Genomic DNA, 20,825 nt, shown 5'->3' on the forward strand with positions numbered 1-20,825 from the left:
TAACAAGGACAGGGCTGCTGATTTGGACAAAGATAGTAGCAGTGTTACCACGGCCTCAGGAAAGCTGCCTGAAAACTAGGTCTTTCTCACCTCAAATCCCCCTCCTTGAGAGGCCACAGGGGCCAATGGGCTTGGTAGGAAATCACTCTTTTGTGAAGCCAAACAGAAGGGCTGTGTGGGTTCAAATCAGGGCTTGCATTTCTGGCAAGGTATCTCATATCCTGGTAGAATTCAATGCCTGTACTGTGGGCAACACCACCTTCCCATCAGGAGCACATGTAAGACTTTGCGCTCTGAAGCCGCCCCATTTAATGTCCGAAATGAGAGAGCAGTAAAGATCTTAAAAGTTGCTTTATTTAAACAAAACGGATGCCAACTTTTCTATCTATATACAAACATGTTTCCGAACCAGAGCGACAGACACACAAACTGTTCACACGGGAGCTGTAATGCTTGACATGGTAAGACAAAGTTTTGTTTTCTGCTCATAAAGACATTCACAGATTCAAAAGTCCTTCTGAAGGCTGAGCAACACCGTACCTTCATCTTCCGGGTGGCTTATGTAAATTCTAAAGAATGGGGGATGAAACTTTGGAGGGTCGATACATCGTGTTTAGTTTATGTCAACTATGTGTGACCTATGATGGGGGCTCACAAAATGTTTTGGGCTAGAGATAAAATTTTGAATAAAATATAATCTACTGAGAGGACACTTAAGCGACAGAGGCTTCAGTTTTTTTTTTAACTCTACTTGCCTATATCATAAATATAAGAAGATCCTTTCATTTCTGGTCCCCCAAAGTAAGAAAATCTAGATTAAAAAATAAGTTTAAAATAATTTTATAAGTACTATCAACAAAATTTAATGACTAGAGATCCTTCAATGTCAAGGTAAGGCTATGGAAGGAAGTATCCCATTTCTGTCCTCCTTCCAACCCATCAGAAATGGAGTCCTTCCCCACTCTTACCTACATGATAAACTTATGTCTAAAACTCTGTTGGAGAAGCCAGTCACGTTCTCATTTCCCATGCTAAGGGCTTCCAGGAGCCCTCCGAGTTCCTCAACAAGGACTGTAGTTATGAAAATCCCCCCAAAACTCGCTACCTATTCTGCTCACTAACCCCAGCTCCATACAAGTCCTAGCTATTTTAGATAATACTTGAAAACAGCAGCTGTTGCAGCAGAGTGTAAGGATTCTGTTGATGCTGATCTGTGGCAGCTCTTGGTCGAGTCGGGTGGGGTGGGGTGGGGAGCTGTGCGGCAGTGAGGAAGACGAGCGGATCCCATAGCCCCTCCTGCCACGTGAGATTCAAGTTTGAGCGGGAGGGTTGGTTACCAGGCTGCACCACAGATCAGACTTGAGACTGCTTGGCATCACATGGCCACAGAGCAGCAGGCAGGACGAAATGCTGCAATACAGTGACCCACAGGGGCTGGCTACTCCAGGTTGCTCATGGGAATCAGGTCCCATCAGTTACTGTGCTTTCATTTTCTAAAAATGAGATGAAACCATTGTAAAAATGTTCTTTCAAAATAAATTATTTCTAGAATATAAAAAGCTTTATATTTCCCCAGCTCATGTATCATTATAAAATAGGAAATCAGAAAATTAGCTGTTGCAATTTGCATATGGTAAAAAATATTTATATGTGTACACATATATACACATATATAAAAATGCAACTTTTAAATTAAAATTATCAATTAACAAAACGATCAGGTACTGAACTGTACCCAAGAAAAGCCAAGTATGTATAATGAAAACGAGCTTAAAAGGAGTATCCCAACTGTGAGAGGATGAACTAAGACTTGCCACGTGAAAAGGCAAAGTCCGGAAGTCACCCAGAGATAAGAAGTCACTGGTACCATTTTCAGATCTAACCACCCCTCCCCCTGCTCCCCTCACAGCATCCATCACTAAGTCCCCCCAAGGATGTATGTACACTCTCAAGGTCACTGGCTGGTCACTGGTTAGTGCCCTTTGCCTGAGCTGCTCTTGCCCAGGAAGCCCTACCCATGTAGGAGATAAACTTTCTCCTAATGTGCAAAGGTGCCTTGTAGATCGCTGAGTCTTAACACCTCTTGGTGGAGGGGCAGTCCTATTAGAAAATGTAAGCAAGAGAGGAACATCTGTGGCTGAGCTAGGAGTAGCCTGTTCCTATCACTGAAAACAGGGGTAGTGTTCTTAAAGCCCCCACAGACAATTGTGGTTTTCTTTCCATGTTGTTGACTCCTGCAGTTGCTAGTGTTCATGAGGAAAAATGTGCACGGAGACTAGGCTCTTCCCCAGGAAGGCCTGCTCAGGAACAGGCAAAAGGAGAACAGATCTGGCCCGGGGAGCAGCCCTATGATCCTATGCTCAAGTGTGTGCTGGCACACTCTCAGGCTTTGCACTGAGTCCCCAGGTGAAGAACCAGTCACAGCAGACCCTACACAGCCTGCTTTCAAGTCTACCTGGAATGGCACCATTGAGGCCAATCTGTTTTTTAATGAATCTGCTCCTTCACAATTTAAAATGGCCATTTATGTTTGGTGGAGTATTAGATGCAAAGGACAGACTTGATTTTATATATATATTTTTTCCTTCTTTATCCAAAACAAAACCAAAAAACCAATTATGTATCCCCTACCCAACTATTATCAACCAATTATATTTTAAAAGCAAGCAAAAGCTAAATACTGGAAATCTGTCTTTTCTTCTCCTAAAAACTGTTGCTGATACACGCCCAATTAAAGCAAAGCTCACGGCTCCGCAGAGCACAGCTAGAACTCACAGTGGGAGGGGCCAAGTACAGCTCTCTAACCAGATTTAAGATGACCCATCAAGTAGAAAAATGTAATTTCTATTACGCAGCAACTATTCTGGAAGAGTAAAGCAAAATCAAAGTGGATGTGTGCCCCAAGACACACCCTTCAGCAGCATTTATCCACAAAGTGTGTCAATCGTAAACCCACCCCTCTAAGTGGACTATGAAAGATGTGTCTACTCAGAAAAATAAGAACTAAGCAAGGAAGGCCTCAGATCCCACTGAAAACCTGTGGAGAACATTACATCCTTTCAATCAAAACCAGTAGAATTTCAGGGGCTCCCACCTTTCCCTGGTCCAGCCACAGAGCTCAGGTAAGGACAGGGCTCTCACCCTTCCTATGGTGACTCTAAGGAATAAGCAACCCCCTTTCTTCTACTGCATCAAAAGTCTAGGGTGCCACCCTAAGCCATGAAAACTAGAAGAAAATCGAATTTCAAAGACCAAGTTTCACTCATTTGCCCTTTGAAGAGAGGACATCCCAGTCTCTGGTGGCCTCTATCAAATGCCTCTGGCCGTGACTCATCCACTCTTCCTGGTCTTCGTAGAGCCTCCCACAGAACCAGCACTTAAAGACACACTGGGCGGGGTCGTCCGGCATCGAGCCCACCACCTGATAGTTGTTTTTATGAACCTTCTTCAGTTTCATTTTCAACATCATCTGCCTCTTCATGTGGTTAGTTTCTGCCACATTCTGGTAGGTCAGCCGCATATGGTACCGCCGGACACCCAGCTGACACCTAGTCCTCTCAGACAGGACAACCTTGAGGACATTGCCTTTGTACTTGTTGATTACCTTCATCACATTGGTCACTTCGGGGGAGTCAACGTCAGGATGATTTAGCACAATGACAGGCTGGTTCCGACGGGGACATTTAATCAACTGATCTGGTTTGGCAGCTATGAGGCGCAGCTGCCTTGCCACCTGAAAAAAGGAGGGGGGGTCTTTGAAATAACGGCCGGGATTGGCCTGCATCTTGTTCTTCTTCTTGGTTGAGTTCACTTGCTTGGTTTTATTCTTGCTTACAGTTAGGTTTCTAGAAACTGGCCTTCCTTGCCTGATGGAGTCACTGCTTCCTGGTGCCGTGCTGTACACAGGGACCATTTTCTTAGCAGTGGCACTGCAGATTGTGTCCTCTTTTCTAGATTTGGGCCGAAGAGATGTCTCCAGACCGGGAGACATGTCTGCCGGTCCACTTCTGCATGTCAAGGGCTGGGAGCCCGAGCCTGTCTGTTTCATAGGGCAGAATGGAAGTGTTCCTGCTAACTGGGCTTCGCTGCAAGGTATGCTAACAGGTGTGTCACAGGTAGCCTCTATGATGTGAGCATCTTCAGAAGAGTTAAGGACCCTCAACACGGCCCCTTTGGGGATCAGCACTGGAGTAGCAACAGGAGTCTTTCTGGTCACTCTGTTTTCCATTTTCCCATCATTAGCACTGATAAACTGGGGACAGACCTGCTGTGGAACAAGCTGTCTGCTGCCAGTAATACTGTCCTCGTTTGGAGGTTTTTGGAGAGGACCCACAGAAGGGCCAGGGGTAGGGCCAGGGCCAGTAAGGGACACACTCATTTCTTGAATAGCCTTGGGAGTTGCTTTTGAGGTCAGCTTTGGTGCCTGACCTATGGAACGTCGCTGAGCACTATTGGCAGACAAAGAGGAAGGCTTGCCACAAGATTCAATCAACTGAGCTATCTTTCTGCGCAGCAGTTCAATGGACTTTATTTTGGTGGTTGAGCTATTCCATTTAATGGCCTCCGGTACATTTTCAGATCCAGAGCTCAGCGAAAACACGGATGAGATGATTGGGCCTTCAAACGTGGCACCTGCTGTTTCAGAAGTCTTGGGCTGCCCAGGCTGATCCCCAGGCTGTTGGGACCTCGGTTTATCTTCTCCAGTTATGTTTATGTGTAAATACTCTTTATTCTGCACAGAGGAAACCTGGCCCGTATTTCCCACTGCCTTGCTTTCCATCTGCTTGTCTTCCAGCTTCCTATCAGAGGAAACCAAGGTTTCAGGACGACTAATCCTATTCCTCGCTTCTAAGTCACTTTCACCTATAGGCAATAAGCCCTTCTCTCCAGAGAAGGGAACCTTTGAAGGCAAAGAGGCAAGCGGCAGGAGCTGCTGGGAGTTACTGCGGGCCCCTCTTCTGTCATCAGCAAAAGCAACAGCTGCTTTACTCAAGAAATGGCTCACTGTGGCCCCAGGACCATAGGGAACACTATTTTGTACAGAGGCTGGAGAATGACTTTTTATGGCAGCAGAAGGAAGGGCTCGAGGCGGACACAGACTGTGAGATTTCTGTAACTCCTTGATTGTATCGGAACCGAGGAAAGATTCTTGTTGACTGTGGACACCAGAATTCGGCATGAAAAAATTGCAAGACTTCACCCACTTCACATTTTTAAGCTGTTTCTGAACCAAAGAGTGCAGACGATCCAGGCCCACAAAGTCTCCGGCATTCCCTTCCACGGCTAGTGACCTCGATGCTTCTGGAGAAAGCATTTTTTTCTGTCCCCCTGAGCCCTTCTCGGTACTCAGACACTCGGAAGTGCCTCCATCTCCTCGGCTCGTTTCCAGGCGGGCGTTTTCTTCCAACGGAAACAGTTTAAGCACAAGCTGCTGAGCACCATTGACAACCTTCACGTCCATCAACTGGGCCAGACAGTTGGTGGGGACCACCAGCTCTGAGGGCGCCATAACGGTCAGCGGCATCCCTGGATGCACGGGTTCCTTTGAGGGGGACAGCACTTCCACCTCAACATTCTTGTTCCCCAACAGGCTCACCTCCCTGGGCTCGGACAGGGTCACTTTGTTGGGAATACACACTACATCTTTTTGGTACTTCTTTAGCTCGGGTAATAACATCAGGTTGTGTGTCTTGTCTTTGTTCGCGTGGAGAGAGAACCGAGACAGCTGGTCCGACAACTTGTTTTGGAAGGCAGCCCTGGGACTGGGGCCCTTTGAGAGTTCCATGCTCTGCTTTGGGATGCTGGTTCTCTTGGGTTCCAGCTTGGCCACAGTTTTGAATGGCCGCTTGGCCCCAGCCCGCTCGTGGACCCTCCTCCTGTGCTTGACGATGTAGTCATTGCGAATAGCACCATAGTCGCAGTACTCACAGCGATAAGGGAAGATGCCCGTGTGCTTCACCAGATGTCTCTGGAACTCCCCTTTCGTGTAGGAGATGTAGCTGCAGTGGGAACAGATGAACCTGATCTCCTCGTGCTGCAGCGTGTGCTTTCGGTACTGCAGTGGGTCCTTTGTAGAGAAGCGACACTTATCACAGTAGTATTTGCCTGGCTTGAAGTTCCTAACCTTAAATTTATTTACAGGGCTCGAGATGGTTTCCGTTTCATTTCTGACATGCGCAGCACCAGCGTTGTTGTTCACAAAATGCAGCTGGGTAGGCACTGCTCGAAGGCTGCACTTAAAGCAGACATAAGTGTCTTGGCTCTGCCCAGGGCCTTTCCTCAAGTCTTGAGTGGGGATCTTGTGAACACTTTTGCACTGTACACAAGTAGCAATGGTCATGGTGGCAGCCTCTGCCTCTGAACCTTGGTACAATAGGGTCTGAGCTTCCTGTCTCTCCGTCCGAGTTGCTCTATTAGGTTGTTTGGGGGACATGGTCAAGGAACTGGGTCCCCCATTCACTTGTGTGGTATAGAGTTGTTCTCCAATATCCTTCATCTCCCTTATCTGCATATGCACATAGCCACCTGAAAATCAGAAAGATGTCAATCAATGAAACCTTCTGCAGGCATCCTCCCACATCCAGTGACTGGTGGAGCAGCAGGCACTTCGTGGTAAATATTTAATAATCAATCACGTTTTATGTCCTTTTACAAGAAGATGTGAGCCACAATACGAATGCTTTCAATTCTGTTTCCAGGCAACACTACAGGGGGGAAAAAAAAGACATAAGGAATGATTAGTACAGAGGCTCGAGGGTTAGCTAAGCTACCACCACTTCTACTGTGTTGTAATGGCTCAGTGGACACAGAATCCCCACAGATACCAAACTATTTCGCTGCAGCAATGCAAATACAACCATGCTGCAAGCCTAAACTAAAAACATTCTCTGGCTCAGGTGCTTAAGTATCTCTCTCTAGACCAACCATGAACTTGAGCTACCTGGAGGAAGGACATGATGGGAGCTCAGAATCACCTTTGACAAGGGACTGTTTTGTTTAATTGATGTGAGTATGTTCTAGCAACTTCATAGGTAGCTTCATATAAGCCTTGCAAAACATCATAAGAACATGCCAACTTAGTTTTCATGTGTGAATTACCAAGTGGTGGAGCCAGGGCTTACAGGTGGCCATTCGCATGTGTACCTTTGTTATGCCAACCCATGCACTCACACACTCGCTTTGCTTCCACAAGTGAAGCCAACACCATCGGCTCAAACATAGTGATTTCTTTCTCATCTTCAGGGGCCTCTACCAAGTGCTAGGTGCTCTGTCTGTGAGCTGGAGGGCAGTGATCAAGAGATGGCTCACTGGGTAAATACACTTGGTACCAACACTGTCAGTCAGGCAGGAAAGAACCCATTCCTGAAAGCTGTTCTTTCACTGCCACACATGTTCTGTGGCATGGGTACACATGCAATGAATTTAAGGATGCTTAAAAATGGGCAAATCACTGTCTTCCCCTTATGAAGCCCACATTTGGGAGAGTGGTTCATTTGTTTAGTTGTTAAATGGCAGTTAAAAAACAAACAAACAAACAAACAAACACCCAAAACTGAGAAAGATGTATCAAAAAGATACAGTAAAGAGGACACAAGAGCTCCTACAGGGTGGCTGTGGGGCTGGGTGGAGGGAGGACACCCAGACCTGTGCTAGCCAGGGACTGAGGTCTATGGGGGGTCCAGAAAAAAGGATGTGTCAAGCAGAGAGAAGGTAAGATCTGTAAGAAGTGGGCCTGGGGCACTTGGGAGAATCAGCTGAGGTGGGGCTTGTAGACTGGTCAGAATGGGACACAGGACAAGGGCTCCACCTGTATATGTGACAGAGAGCTGAGAGAGAGATCAATAGAATGATAGGCTCTGATTTCTACCCCAACAACAGCATCCAGTGGATCTGGGAGGACTAGAGTGTATCGGCAGGCTATGATGCTTTGAATTAGAACAGGTGAAGGAAACACGTAGAACAAAGAAGCCTATTCATTCTCATGAACATATTATACAGTGGTTGAGAGTATATAATGTACAGACACTTTTCTCAGAAGACACAAACTAGGAGCCCAACAACACTTGCTTGGAGTCTACTGGAAGCTGGCCTTTCATGATCTTGATCAAACAAACCAACAAACCTGGCATCATTTGAGCAATTTCCCCCATGTTTTCATCCAGCAATGAGGACCGAGGACACTTCATGCAGCCACAGAGCTGCAAAGATGATTGTCTCCACAGGGCAGGAAGCACTCAGACACTCAAGGGTTTGGTGATGGGCAGGAAAGTGAGGGAGACCTGGCCACTCCTTTTGTCACAGGATGGTCAAGCCAAGAGCTCCACAAAGCCAGTCTGAAAGGTCAGCTCAGGGCAGGCACAGGCCTCTCTGCTGCACATTCAGATGTGGTATAAAGCCCTTTAAAGGCAGCTTTGGAAAACACTGGAGACCCTACACTTAAGGACAAGCTGTGACCTCACCTGCAGTCTTTTCTTTCCTGTCCAGCTCTGGTGAATAATGGTTATCTTCACCCAAGCAACTACAAGCATGTAGCCAAGCCCTGACGCTACACGCAGCACCAAGGAAACAAAGGCCTTGGGTGCCGCAAGTGCTAGCTCACTGGTGGTTCAAGCATATACGTATGTCAGAGGAAGGACCATGGCTTGTACAGAACATGTGAATGCGCCTAACTCGCAGCGGAGACCAGCCTCCCTACGCCACTGGATTCTGGTGTAGACAGAAAGAGGCCTTTCAAGGGCATCGGGAGGGGAAGCAGACATACTGTTTACTTCCCAGATCTCTAAACTGGCCCATGTGAAAGGAGACAGGGTAACCCCTAGAACTCCTGCCACACACAAAGTGACCTCAAGCAATGACCTATGTGCACGTGTTTGCTTATCTATAGGATAAATGCCTTGATTAGGTTTCTCAGCCTGAAGCTACTGCTCTCTGAAATAAGACTTTATAATTTAAGAACACGAGTATCTTCAACATTTTCTCCCCAGCAATTTCATGCAGATGCCATTTAGTACAAGTAGGGCCTGGACAACCACAGGGCCATAGGAAGCAGAGGCTCATGTCGGCATAGAGCTCATGTCCAGAGGTCCCGAAGCTTGGAGGAACCTAAGAGCCATGCAAACACAGACATTCCAGAGATGTATTCCCTCTCAGCACAGAGGAGGCTGTTAACACAGCATCAATTAAGGCACCAGGTAACCCTGACCAAAAGCCTGCAGGCAGCTGAAATCTAGCTTCCAGACTTGATTCACCCTGAAATAAAAATGAAGATGCCTCCCTGTAACTCCCCTTCCACTCTGACTTGCAGGACTCAGTCTTGGGCCCAGCTAGTAACCTGCACAGCCCTTCTCATGCCAGGCAGTTCTTGGTTCTCAGTCCTGTCCTGAAGATCTGCACCCAATCACCATGGCAATGGCTGCTCTCATCTACCAGCCTCAGAGCCTTATAACATGGGTAGCAGTGCTGCTGCTGGTGCACTAATTTAAGCACTTGCCCTGCACAGCTTGCTTATTGATGGTTTCAATGCATCACCTCTGTATACGAACATTAACTATAAGTAGTTACCAAAGAACCCCACCAGCAAAGCTCCCTTCAGGTTTTCATATCTCCACAGCCTCAAAGATTCAAGAAGGAAAACACTTTTACCGTGTTCTTAGCCAGGTCCCTTCACATCTTGGAGGCTCCCAATCCTTTTAAATGTTTAAATAGATTTAGCCAGCAGGGTCATGACCATCAGTAAGAAGCAGAGAGCATCCTGAAGCAGTGTTCCTAGAGAATCAGGCCAACTCTTGAGTATTTGAGGAACAAGAGGGTCCTGTGATACCATCTCTGCAAAACCATCTAAGCTCCCTAACTTCCAAGGGGGTTATAACCCACTGAAACCTGAGACTATCCTAAGAGAAATACAAGTTCAACACACTTGCCTACAGCACAGCATAACAGAGCATAGCCCATTTACAACTAAGAATACTTACATTAGCTAGCACACAGCTAGATAGTTTACATAAAATCACTAAGTCATTTCATTTTGAATCCAGTTCACGGTGCAGTACTGACGGCTTACACTTGTGACAGCATGGCTGACCACCAGTTCCAGGTCATAGCTGCCACCTGACATCACAAGAATGCTGTGCTGCATATGGCCCGCTTGATAAAATGTCAACAAACAAAACCCAGAAGTATGATCAAGTTGGAGACAACTTGTATTTTAAATTAAGAATCCTTGAGAACAGGCGTGGATCTGTCAGCACCCATCCTTGCAGAGAGAAGCCAGACATCTAGGCTATAAACCATTTCAGTGTCTTCTACACTTTTAAGACTATCCTCAGTATACTATTGCCGCTTCCCCTCTCATGGTGGAAAAGAGGGGCCTTTCTTTAAAGTCCTAGCTGGCTTTTGAAACTTGTGCGGCTGGGTGCCAGACAGCACACAGATCCAGTGGGTTTTGGTCTTTGGTTGTTGGGGTTTTTTTGTTTTGTTTTTCGAGACAGGGTTTCTCTGTGTAGCCCTGGCTGTCCTGGAACTCACTTTGTAGACCAGGCTGGCCTCGAACTCAGAAATCCGCCTGCCTCTGCCTCCCAAGTGCTGGGATTAAAGGCGTGCGCCACCACTGCCTGGCACACAGGTTCTGTGTTAATACTCCAAGGAAAAGGTAAGCAGCATTAGCATGGGAGACGGGCAGTGGGTGAGGGGGACATGGGGACACTTCTCAGGTACAGTCCACCTGAATGAGAGCATTGACACTTGCACACAAATCCTTTGTGTGGTTCACACACAGCTGCCTGTGAAGCCGAATCCTTCTGGCAAGTTAACTGTCAATGGACTGAGGGCCAAGGGTGACATAAGACGCTGCAGACAGAGGGCTGGACATGGATGCACTTAACACTGAAGGCACCCAAGATATCAGTGGCAAAGTTCACCGACCTCCACAGTCACAGCTCCTAGTACAAGATGCCATTTCTTTTCTTTCTTTCAGATAACTCAGAAGGGTTCAGTACCATTAACTTAATGGCCCAGAAGGAGATCGATTTAATATTGTCTGTTTTCCATAATCAATGACTTAGCAGCATATAAAGATCTCTTTAACGATAGAATTATCTACAGCAAAAGCCAAAGCCAACTTTCATGTACCACCACATAGGAATAGTTCTGTGTGCCATGTCCTCACTCCCTGCACTGAGGTAGGGATGGGAGTGTACTTCTGTGCCCTATGTGTGAGGTTGTTTGTTTGTTTTGTGTTGTGTTTTTAATTTTTTAATTTTGAGCATACTTGTATTGATTTCTTTCCTTTTCTTTTCTTTTTTCTTTTTTTTTTTTTTTTTTTTTTTTTTTTTTTTTTGAGACAAGGTTTCTCTGTATAGCCCTGGCTGTCCTGGAACTCACTTTGTAGACCAGGCTGGCCTCAAACTCAGAAATCTGCCTGCCTCTGCCTCCCGAGTGCTGGGATTAAAGGCGTGCACCACCACGCCCGGCTTTGTATTGATTTCTTACATACTTATTGCAAGATCACAAGGGGAAAAATTTAACTTGAAGATCCAGTTCACGGATGCTCAAAGCTGGTCAGGGACAGGAAAGTTTGTATTCATTATTAAGAAGGAAGCATACAGCTTCCAAATGCTTATTAGTGTTCAACAGGTCAGAGAGGGCCAAGCGTGTAAGGCTAGCTCTCACATTATCATTCTAGAAACAATGCAGGATTTTAAACGGCAATGCCAACACTTGCTGGTGTGTGACCTGGGGCACACTGCTTGCTCCTTGGCCTACAGCACAGGGTTGGCGGGTAAGGGCAACCACCACAATGCCAGTGAATGGTATCGGGAAAGCAGTTGGTTCACCAGGTCTCACTCGATGCTACTTTACAGTCTTAATAAAGAAAATATGCCAAGCGTAGGTTTCAGAACTGCCTGGTCATGGCTCTTTCTAGAACATAGCTGAGCCCCCCTTTACATTTAAACACTGTTTGGTTATACAGTCAAGACTGACCCAGGTAGAAACTACTTGGCAGCTTTGGGGCAAGTAGTTAAGTTACCTTGGGAGAAAAGACACATTTGGACGCATACATTACCCTAGGCTTTATATGTCAGCTACTCAATCAGGCTACCTTTCCCTGCCCTCTCTTATGGAAGCACAGTTACTCCATGCAACAGGTCTGCAGCCAATGTCCCCTCTACATGCCAATGAGGAAAGAACGTGGCTGGACACTGTATCGCACCCACGGCTGAATATGACTGGGAAGCAAAAATCAAACAGCTTTTTGTAGGCGTTATGGTCTAGGTCTCCTGCCTTTGCTGTGGCTCTGCCCACGCCCATTACACAGGGAGAGGGGGGGCAGAGATTTCGCTTCTGAACCCAAGAAAAACAAAGGATTCTGCTGGAAGCTTAACTCTTCAGCCCTTATTGGCTGGGTCCTTTGGCAAGTGATTTCGCTCTCTTCACTGCCAGTCTGTGTGCCTGCCGCTCACAAGCTCTATCTATGCATTCCTTCTGTTTATGACTTATCTCACCTGCCCCTCTATTTGAGCCTATAGTGGCTAGTGGCCTGTCGCTAACACTGGATGGGGAAGATGCCATTAGACTTACAAACAGCATATCATCTTCTGGACCTTTAAATAAAACTACCGCCTTGCCAAGTGCTTCAATGACTACAAATCAGAACTGAGCAGACGGGAAAGCAGGCCTGAACGGGTAGTGTCAATCATTTAGTGGGCTCTTCATGCCCAACCACTTTGCACTCAGAAATGATTAAGGACGACTGTCACCTCGAGGGCAAGAGGCATGCCCATATGCCACTGATAAAATGCACCGCCCCCAGGGTCTCACTGTCTTCTGAAGGCAGGTGTATTGCAGGGGCAACAGAACAGAGACTGTCTGCTCTCTCGGGGACTACAATTTAAGAGTGCGGAGCACAGGACCTTGGGAAACCATAGACAAGGAAGGCCTTTGGCTTGCTAGCTATCTAGCTATGTGATTTTAGACTTTTAACCTAACTTAGCCTGAGTTTCTGCAGCAGTAAAAAAGGATCATGTGAGGATAAATGAAAAGAAAATCTAAATGCAAGTAGCTAGTAACAGACAGCCCAGGAAATGACAACATTTTGGTAAGACGTCTTTAAGTGTCAGGTCCAGTACAGCTCCGCCGAGAAGCACACGCTGCGCACACTGAAAGGGCCACACACAGAGGACTTGCTCAGATGCTACGAGTGCCCACAGTTGACAGCGGAAGTGGCTGTGAACTCTACTCCAGGACACAAAGGGATTTTATGGGCCACTTCTCCCAATAGTTTATGAGAAAAGAGAGAGTAAGATTAAGGCTCGCTGGCATCCTTCAAGTTCAAGGCTTGTGATTTAAGTGTGAAAAATAAGGTCACTAATGAGCAAATATGCTTATGAGCCTTAGAAAGGACACACGAGTGTATGTGCGCACACATGTGCCCATGGGCGCACATAGACACAAATACAACCAAGGGGTATTACAAACAGTAGGTACAAACTTCAGATCGGAAACATTCAAAGGGCTCCAAGGTCTCTGAAGATATTTAGTATGAACACCGTTTTCCCTCATTCCCTTTTTGGCCTTAAAGAAAATCCCCAAAATTTGTAGAATAGTTTAATAAAAGAGAAGCTATCTTTCCTTCTACAACGGGGAATATTGGCCTTGACTATATTAAGAGAAATATGGTCTGGATAAGCCCATGATGTTTAAAGGAAGTTACCTAGGGGCTTTGAAAAGGCTGCTGCTTGGGTCCCATTTCTCATAGACTGGAGTCTAACTGAGGTGGTGGCAGGGCAGAATCCATACATAAGTCTACAAGGCTTCGAAAAGGATTCTTGCATGCGACTCGGGTTGGGAACCATCTGAATTTTAGGAAAGCGGGGGGATGGCAAGAAAAACTGCCACTCTGTAGACCTCACACCGAAGGTGCGGGCAGGCCACTGCCTTTAGAGTAGTGAGGTGTCTAAACTCGTAAGAGTCAAGGCCTTGCCACTGACCTGTAGCACAACCTTGGGAATACCAAGGTCTTTGAGAGGTAGACTCTCAGCAATCAGAATGTCCCTGCTCTCCCGCCACAGGGTCTGGGCACGGCTAAGTGCAAACAGCACAGACGAGAACTGTGCTAGGCCACCCCTGGATGGGTTGCTGTCCCTAAGGAGTCTAAGTGGAGCCAGAAGTAAATGGGCAAGTTCAATGTGGATCCTGTTATCAGGAAGCCGACTGAGAGCTCTCAATTGCTGGCTGATTGCCTATGCTGCAGTACCTTGCTTGGCCTTAGTCATGAAGGCTGCCCGTAGGAGCAGGTTCATATGGTCCTAGACAAGCTTTGAAACAAAACTTCAATTACCTGCTTCTTTTAAAACGAAGGGCCAGGAGATGGTATGTGGCTTTTTCTAGGTCACACTGAGGTGGAAAGTGGTGGCAGGCAGCATCCAGCTAACACTCCCGTCTTGTGAGCAGAGGTTACAGCCAGGATTCCTGGCCTCTTGGGCACTGCTTTTCCAGGCCCAGAAGTCAAGAGTGTGGCAAGTCTCTATGGCTCTTCCTTTTCTTTCAGGCCTTGTTAGCCACCGAGGACAAGTCTCAGGACTTCAGGCCCGTGGTGTAGACATCTATGCTTGGAAGCCAGGGCTGCGCCAACGGGCCTGCAACAGAGTCAGACACTTGGGTGTAAGTCTGGGATCTGCAAGATGTGGTCTCTTGGATATATTTATTGAAGAAAGGGCAAAACAAATCAACCTTCTAAACGCTTCTCAACGGCAGCCAGTCTAAGCTTAAAAAGGAGGGCTTCCTGGGAACCTAAACGAAATGGAGGGCTTCCTTGCTGGAGTGGGGCTCACGGCTGATTCAGAAGCCTTCCCAGGCTACCCTGTGTTACCCGCTCCTACCCATGACCCTACCCATGAAGGGACAGTAGTCTGGATTAGATAGTCTCCAGCCACTTTTCTGCAGGTGGCTGCGTTTGCAGGGTAGCAACAGCATGCAGTGGAGATCAAAGGCACTTTAGGAACAATCAAGGCAGGGAGAATCCTCACTGGGAAGGACCCCCACTTACCACAGTGTCAGCAGACTTGGTCATGAAAGGCCGGCCATTGCATTGACTCAGAGGATCCAGGAGTGCCTAAGGAAAATGGCAGCCCTGGCAGTGACAATTATGAACCTGCCCTTTGTTCTGCCTCTTGCACACACACACTGTCCCAGACCCTCTTACTTAATGGCAGATAGACAAGAAAGAAAATATAGCTTTCTTTAAGTGGGCTGAAAATTAATGACTGCCATCCAGAGGAAGCCAGGAGAGAAGGCAAAGCCCCCCTTTAGTCTTCAACAGCCACCAGCATAACAGGGCCGGATACATCAGATGCCCCTGCCAGGGCTAACATAACAGATTCAAGAGAAAAACATATTTTAAATAAATGCACGCCTTCGATAAGGATAATGCCTGCAATTTAAAAGGCTGAATATGGCACTCCAAGCATATTAATATTTCTGGGCTTCCAGAATCCTTGGGAAGGGCATACTCTCCGGTATAGTCCTGGACTGGGCTTAACTTTGTATGTGTGACTTAGCGGGACTGAGACACCTTCCCAAGCTAGCTGGCTACTCTTCTGTAGCAAGTGTTGCAAGCTCAGGGTGCTCGGGGAATTGTCTTCGAAGGTGATTTCAACTCTAAACTTAAGGTGTAATGTTTTAAGAGCTCAAACACAACATTGAGTTTGGGTTGGTAGGCTATTTTTCAATAGGACAACGTGCTTGATGGTTCACTTTTAAAAATTGATAAATATTGTTGGTATTCTATATTTTTTAATAGCAGAAGTAATTTAATGGGGGTAGATCAAATACCCAACAAACAAGAGGAGTTTGGTATTTCCGATCTTTTGGTTTTCCCTTTTCGGGTCATAAACTTTGCATTGGTTCTTTCTCCTTTTCTGCACCCTTTCCTTAGCCTTAATCTGCACCCAATCTCTTAACTCCAGGCAACAGGATCAAACTGAAAGGCTGCGATGGAGCTGTCGTGCAAAAGGTGACATCAAGACTCATCCCACCCAGAATCAGGTCTTCTGTGGACAGGCCCACCCCGACACCCGCTCCAAAGACAATGCCAGCGTGGTCCTCAAGTTTATTGTTGGCGCGCTCGCAGGGATGCACGCTCTGCCCGGCGAGGCCAGGGCGCCTTGTGGCGCTGAGCGAGGTGCGAGTGCGAGAGTCGCACCGTCGCGTCCCCTCAGGGCCGGCCGGTCACAGATGGGGTGTCTTCCAAACGCTGAAAGCCAAAGCCGCGTCAAGCCAGTCTCAGAGGCCGAGAGGCTTTAAAAATGGCCTCCTGACGACACTTCCTGCTCGGGGCCGAGGCATCTTTTAAAAAGCCGGCTCAACCGCCCGGCGCGACAAGTCGCGGGGCTGAGCCGGCGCTGCACAAAGGCCGCAGGGTGGGCCGTGGGTCTCCGACCCGATCCGCCTAGCCCGGAGGCGCGCACGCGGAACCGTGGAGCCACGCCCGGCCGCGCCCGCCCAGGTCCCTACCGCCCCGCACCACCACTCACCCGGACGCCGCGGCACCGCACGGTCCCAGATCCCAGCGGACGGACAGGCGTCTAGACCGCCGGCTACCGCCCGCAGACCGCCGCCGCCGCGCCCGCTGTAGGTCCCTACCCGGGGGGGCGGAGTCGGGCCGGCGGCGCGCGTGCGCAATGCGGCGCGACTGCAGCGGAGAGGCGGGCGCCTGAGGTTGCCCCTTCACTGCCCCTGGGCTGTGGGCTCTGAGCTTGGGGGCGATCGCACCCACTGGGTGCAGTGTTTGCATCCCTCCGTCCTGCACACTCTGCAGCTTCCTCTGCAAAGAACTGAGTGCGTTTCTCTTTGGGTTCAATGGACTATCCATGGGCGCCTGGCCCTCCTTGGGTCCTGCGGAGGGTGGATTTGGTGCCTGCCCTCAAGGAGCTTGAAGTTCTACAGTTAAGTAAGTGAAGCGACAACAAATGGGCTCAAGTCTTCAGCCATCACAGCTTCAAGGGGCGCCCTAGTGAAGGAGATGGGCCTGCAGCCCTAGATTTGGATACAGCTAGCAGCTGGCTTAGGCATAGAAGCTTCGACGAAGTCATTTCTAAAGCTAAGGAAGATCATATTTGAAGGCTAAGGCCTCATCTCGTGCACGTTGTGACAGTCAGCAGGGAAAGGATTGATGGAGAGACAGTCAGAAGATGCTATGAGCTCATTTAGTGTGTGGGAGTTTGTGTCTATCTCCTAAGTTTCAATGTCTGCAGGTAAATGGTCCCTTTTCACATTAGGTTCATACCTACAGTCTACTGGATAAAAGACAGTCTTAAATAGTCCCACTCTGAGGGAAGAAGGGAATCATAAGGCTAGTGGGCTCACAATAAGTGAAGAAGGGAATCATAAGGCTAGTGGGCTCACAATAAGTGAAGAAGGGAATCATATGGCTAGTGGGCTCACAACAAGTGACTTTGATGCTGCTTCCCAAAAAACCAAAACTGTCCCTCAGCAAGGTTGCATGGGAGCAGCGTCACTGTGAAGTGCAGATCCTTCATGGGCAATAGGCAGACGATTCCTTCAAAGCTCTGCAAAAGAAGCCAAGACTGGACTCCAGTTCCTTCCTCTGGGTGGGTGGCAAAGATCAGCGCCTAGATGTCAGTTGGATGCTGGAAAGAGATGGCGGGCTTTGGCAAAATCCAACCTGGAGGAGTGGAGTTTGGGAAGAAGAGGTAGTCACAATGCCAGCTGCTGGGCAAGCTCCCAGCCCCTGAAAGAGCAGGTACCAGACATAGAAAGTCTGGGCAGAGATTCTTTGCCTTGCTCTATGAGACAATGCCTTTGACCACACCCTAAGCTATCTTCCTGTTTTAGGGTCTTATTGCTGTGAACAGACACAAGGCAACTCTTTTTTTTTTTCCCCTGAGACAGGGTTTCTCTGTATAGCCCTGGCTGTCCTTTGTAGACCAGGCTGGCCTCGAACTCAGAAATCCACCTGCCTCTGCCTCCCAAGAACTAGGATTAAAGGCGTGCGCCACCACCGCTCAGCACAGGGCAACTCTTATAAGAACAACATTTAATTGGGGCTGGTGTACAGGTTCAGAGGCTCGGTCCTTTATCATCAAGATGGGAACATGGCAGCATCCAGGCAGGCATGGTGCAGGAGGAGCTGAGAGTTCTACATCTTCATCTGAAGGCAGCTAGCAGAATACGGACATCCAGAGTGGGAGTCTAAAGCCCACACCCGTAGTGACACACCTACTCCAACAAGGCCACATGTCCAAATTGTGCCACTCCCTGGGCCAAGCATATTCAAAACATGACACCACCTATTCCTCTTTTCTCTTTCTCCTGCTAAATAAACTAAAGGACCCGCTCTCCAGAAACAAAAACAAATAGGTTCAAAGTTCAGAGACTCCCTCAAGAGTAGGCTAATGATAAGTAGAACATTGGGAATATGTCCTGATCATGCCTGAGAACTTCTAGTGACACAAAGAACTCACTCAGGAAAGTCGGTTATACATAGGAGAACCAGAAGTCTCAGTGCTAGAGAGCTTTTAGCTCCAAGTGTTGTGTCTCCTTTCCATCCCCACCCACACATCACAGTCCCACCTTCTTCAGTCACAGAATTGACAGAAGGATGCTTTTGGATCGTCTGGAAGCTTCTGTGGAGATAGAGCTACTATGGGCCTGCTTCCTAGCCTACTGGAACCCTGGCTTCTCATGCAAGATTCAGGCAACAGTAGGACCTCCCCCAACAGGCAGCTGTCTGTGTTCAACAAGAGCATCTAGGCCAGTGGTTCTCAACCTGTGGGTAACGGCTCCTTTGGGGGTCCCATATCAGATATTTACATCACGATTTATAGCAGAAGTAGCAAAATTGCAGTTATAAAATAATTTTATAGTTGGGGGTCTCCACAACATGAGGAACGGTATTAAAGGGGCACAGCGTTAGGAAGGTTGAGCATCACTGGTCTAGACTGTCACAGTTCCTGGCTGTTGAGAAGAGACTGGTAATTCTCACAGTTCTCAGAATCCCCAGTGTGGTGAGGTAAAGTGGTTTGCAGAGAAGGGATATTTGCAGCCTGGGAAAGGGCCAGGCAGGGATATAGACTAGGATTCATGAAACCACGAAGGTTGAAGTGTTGCTCCTCCAGGGTCTTTTGATGGCAAGCAGGAAAGAATTCATCAGACATTCTAAACTGCACCCTTCGGATGCTGCCATTCTCAGCCTCTTCCCCCACCCTCTAGAATATTTCGCCCAAGGACTTTTTTGTTCCAGATCTCTTTGAGGTGGACTGAATTATGCTCCACAGAAAGATGTTGAAGCCCTCTGTCATGGTCCCTGTGAATGTGGCCTTATTAGGAAATAGTCTTTGTGCAGGAAACCACATTAGAAGGAGGTCGTTAGGGTGGGCCTTTGACCAATATGGCAGGTGTCCTTGGCAGAAGACAAGAGAAATGAGATGGCAGGAAAGGTATCCAGACACAGAAGACAGCATTGAAAACAGGCAGAGACCGGTCACATAGTTAGTCAAACCAGCAGTGGTGATCAGAAGCTGCAAAAGCCAAAAGGACCCACTTTTCTTTAAAGCTTTGGAGAAAGCATGGCTCTGCAGACAGCTTGACCCGGTCAGACTCCCTTTGCTTTAGACAAGGTCTCTATGTAGCCCTAGCTAGCCTGGAATTCAATGTGTAGACCAGGCTGGCCTCTGCCTCAGAGGAACCCCATTGTGCCTCTGCCTCTCAAGTGCTGGGATTAGAGGTAAATGCCACCACACCCTCCTGCTACTAACCTCCAGCAAGGCTAATCAGATTTCTGTCACTCAGCATTCAGAAACTACAAGCCTTCCTGTTGTAAACTGCTCCAGCTGTAGGAGAGCTGTGAATGAGCCAGTCTTTGGATATTAAGAGGTGAGAACTGCAGCCAGAGGAGGTTGGCTGACATTTCCTTTGGGCAGGGTTGTGGCTGCACAAACCTGTAAGGTAATGGTCTTTGCCAAGGGCAAACGAAACTGGGTAGTCGGATTGGAAAGAGTGCAATGCAGGACGGGTGTCCCTGGGGCTGTGAACGGCTCCTGAACAAGGATTTCTGGTGGTCTGCAGATGAAAAAGAGACCTTAGCAGCAGTGGGAGGAGCATGCACAAAGGCTCTGAGAAGGGGGACAGGAGTTATGGATGTTTGGGGAAGAGAAGGAAGAATGGTATGGAGTTAGCTCTTGCAGGCCCTTGAAGGCTATGCCTTCAGGAGTTCTTTGAACTATGCCAAGAATACATGGTTGAAGGACATTTATGAGCCTTTGCACCCAGTCAGCCTTGCCCTATCTCTGTATTTCTTTACTACACACCACCCTAGCCAGTTTCTCTAGTGGCCTCTAACACCCCTGAATCCTACATGATTTACTCCCCAGTGTCCCTTAGAAAGAGCCAGTCCCTCGCACGCTGACCAGAATATTCACACTAGCGCTCACACGTAGACGCCAGAAATCTCCGCCATTAATCTCAGATGCTTTAAAACTGCATAAATCAAAGACCCATGGGAACAGTTTGCTCCACCTTTTTTTTTTTTTTTTAAATTGACACAATTTCTAGTAGCTTCTCTCGGCAGTAGTTTTACTCACCCGTGAAAGAGATACAAAGGTCCTTTCGCTCAGGGTCCTTAAGTTGGCACACTACAGGCCTGGTGCTCAATGGTAGTGGCTTTTCTCGAAGTCGTGCGGTGGGCCATAGAAAGCGGTAGACTCTGTTCCCAGCTATGTGACCCTGGGCAAGTTAGCTAGGGTCTTTGAGACGTTGTTCCTAGGAGCATATTCCCTTGGGGATGTTCAGGCGTCCGGTGTCTAGATCAC

The 20,825-nt window shown here is 47.8% G+C and overlaps 1 protein-coding gene across 6 annotated transcripts; it reads right to left on the bottom strand.

The window, feature by feature from the left end:
• Nucleotides 1-334: 334 nt before the first annotated feature.
• Zfp518b (zinc finger protein 518B) lies at nt 335-16,835 on the bottom strand. 6 transcript variants are annotated; one of them, XM_030254005.1, is made up of 4 exons: nt 16,530-16,835; nt 15,044-15,109; nt 14,336-14,633; nt 335-6,525 (listed from the first exon to the last, which is right to left on the bottom strand). In XM_030254005.1, the coding sequence occupies exon 4, from the start codon at nt 6,509-6,511 to the stop codon at nt 3,263-3,265; it is 3,249 nt and encodes a 1,082-aa protein (XP_030109865.1). In that variant the 5' UTR covers nt 6,512-6,525; nt 14,336-14,633; nt 15,044-15,109; nt 16,530-16,835; the 3' UTR covers nt 335-3,262. The 6 variants fall into 6 exon arrangements, with proteins under 6 accessions (XP_030109865.1, NP_001074613.2, NP_001171373.1 ...); NM_001081144.2 differs by having other exon boundaries at nt 335-6,704; nt 16,530-16,677; NM_001177902.1 differs by lacking the exon at nt 15,044-15,109 and having other exon boundaries at nt 335-6,704; nt 16,530-16,677.
• Nucleotides 16,836-20,825: the final 3,990 nt, after the last annotated feature.

The sequence above is a fragment of the Mus musculus genome, chromosome 5, assembly GCF_000001635.26.
Source record: "Mus musculus strain C57BL/6J chromosome 5, GRCm38.p6 C57BL/6J".
NCBI classification, from domain to species: Eukaryota; Metazoa; Chordata; class Mammalia; order Rodentia; family Muridae; genus Mus; species Mus musculus.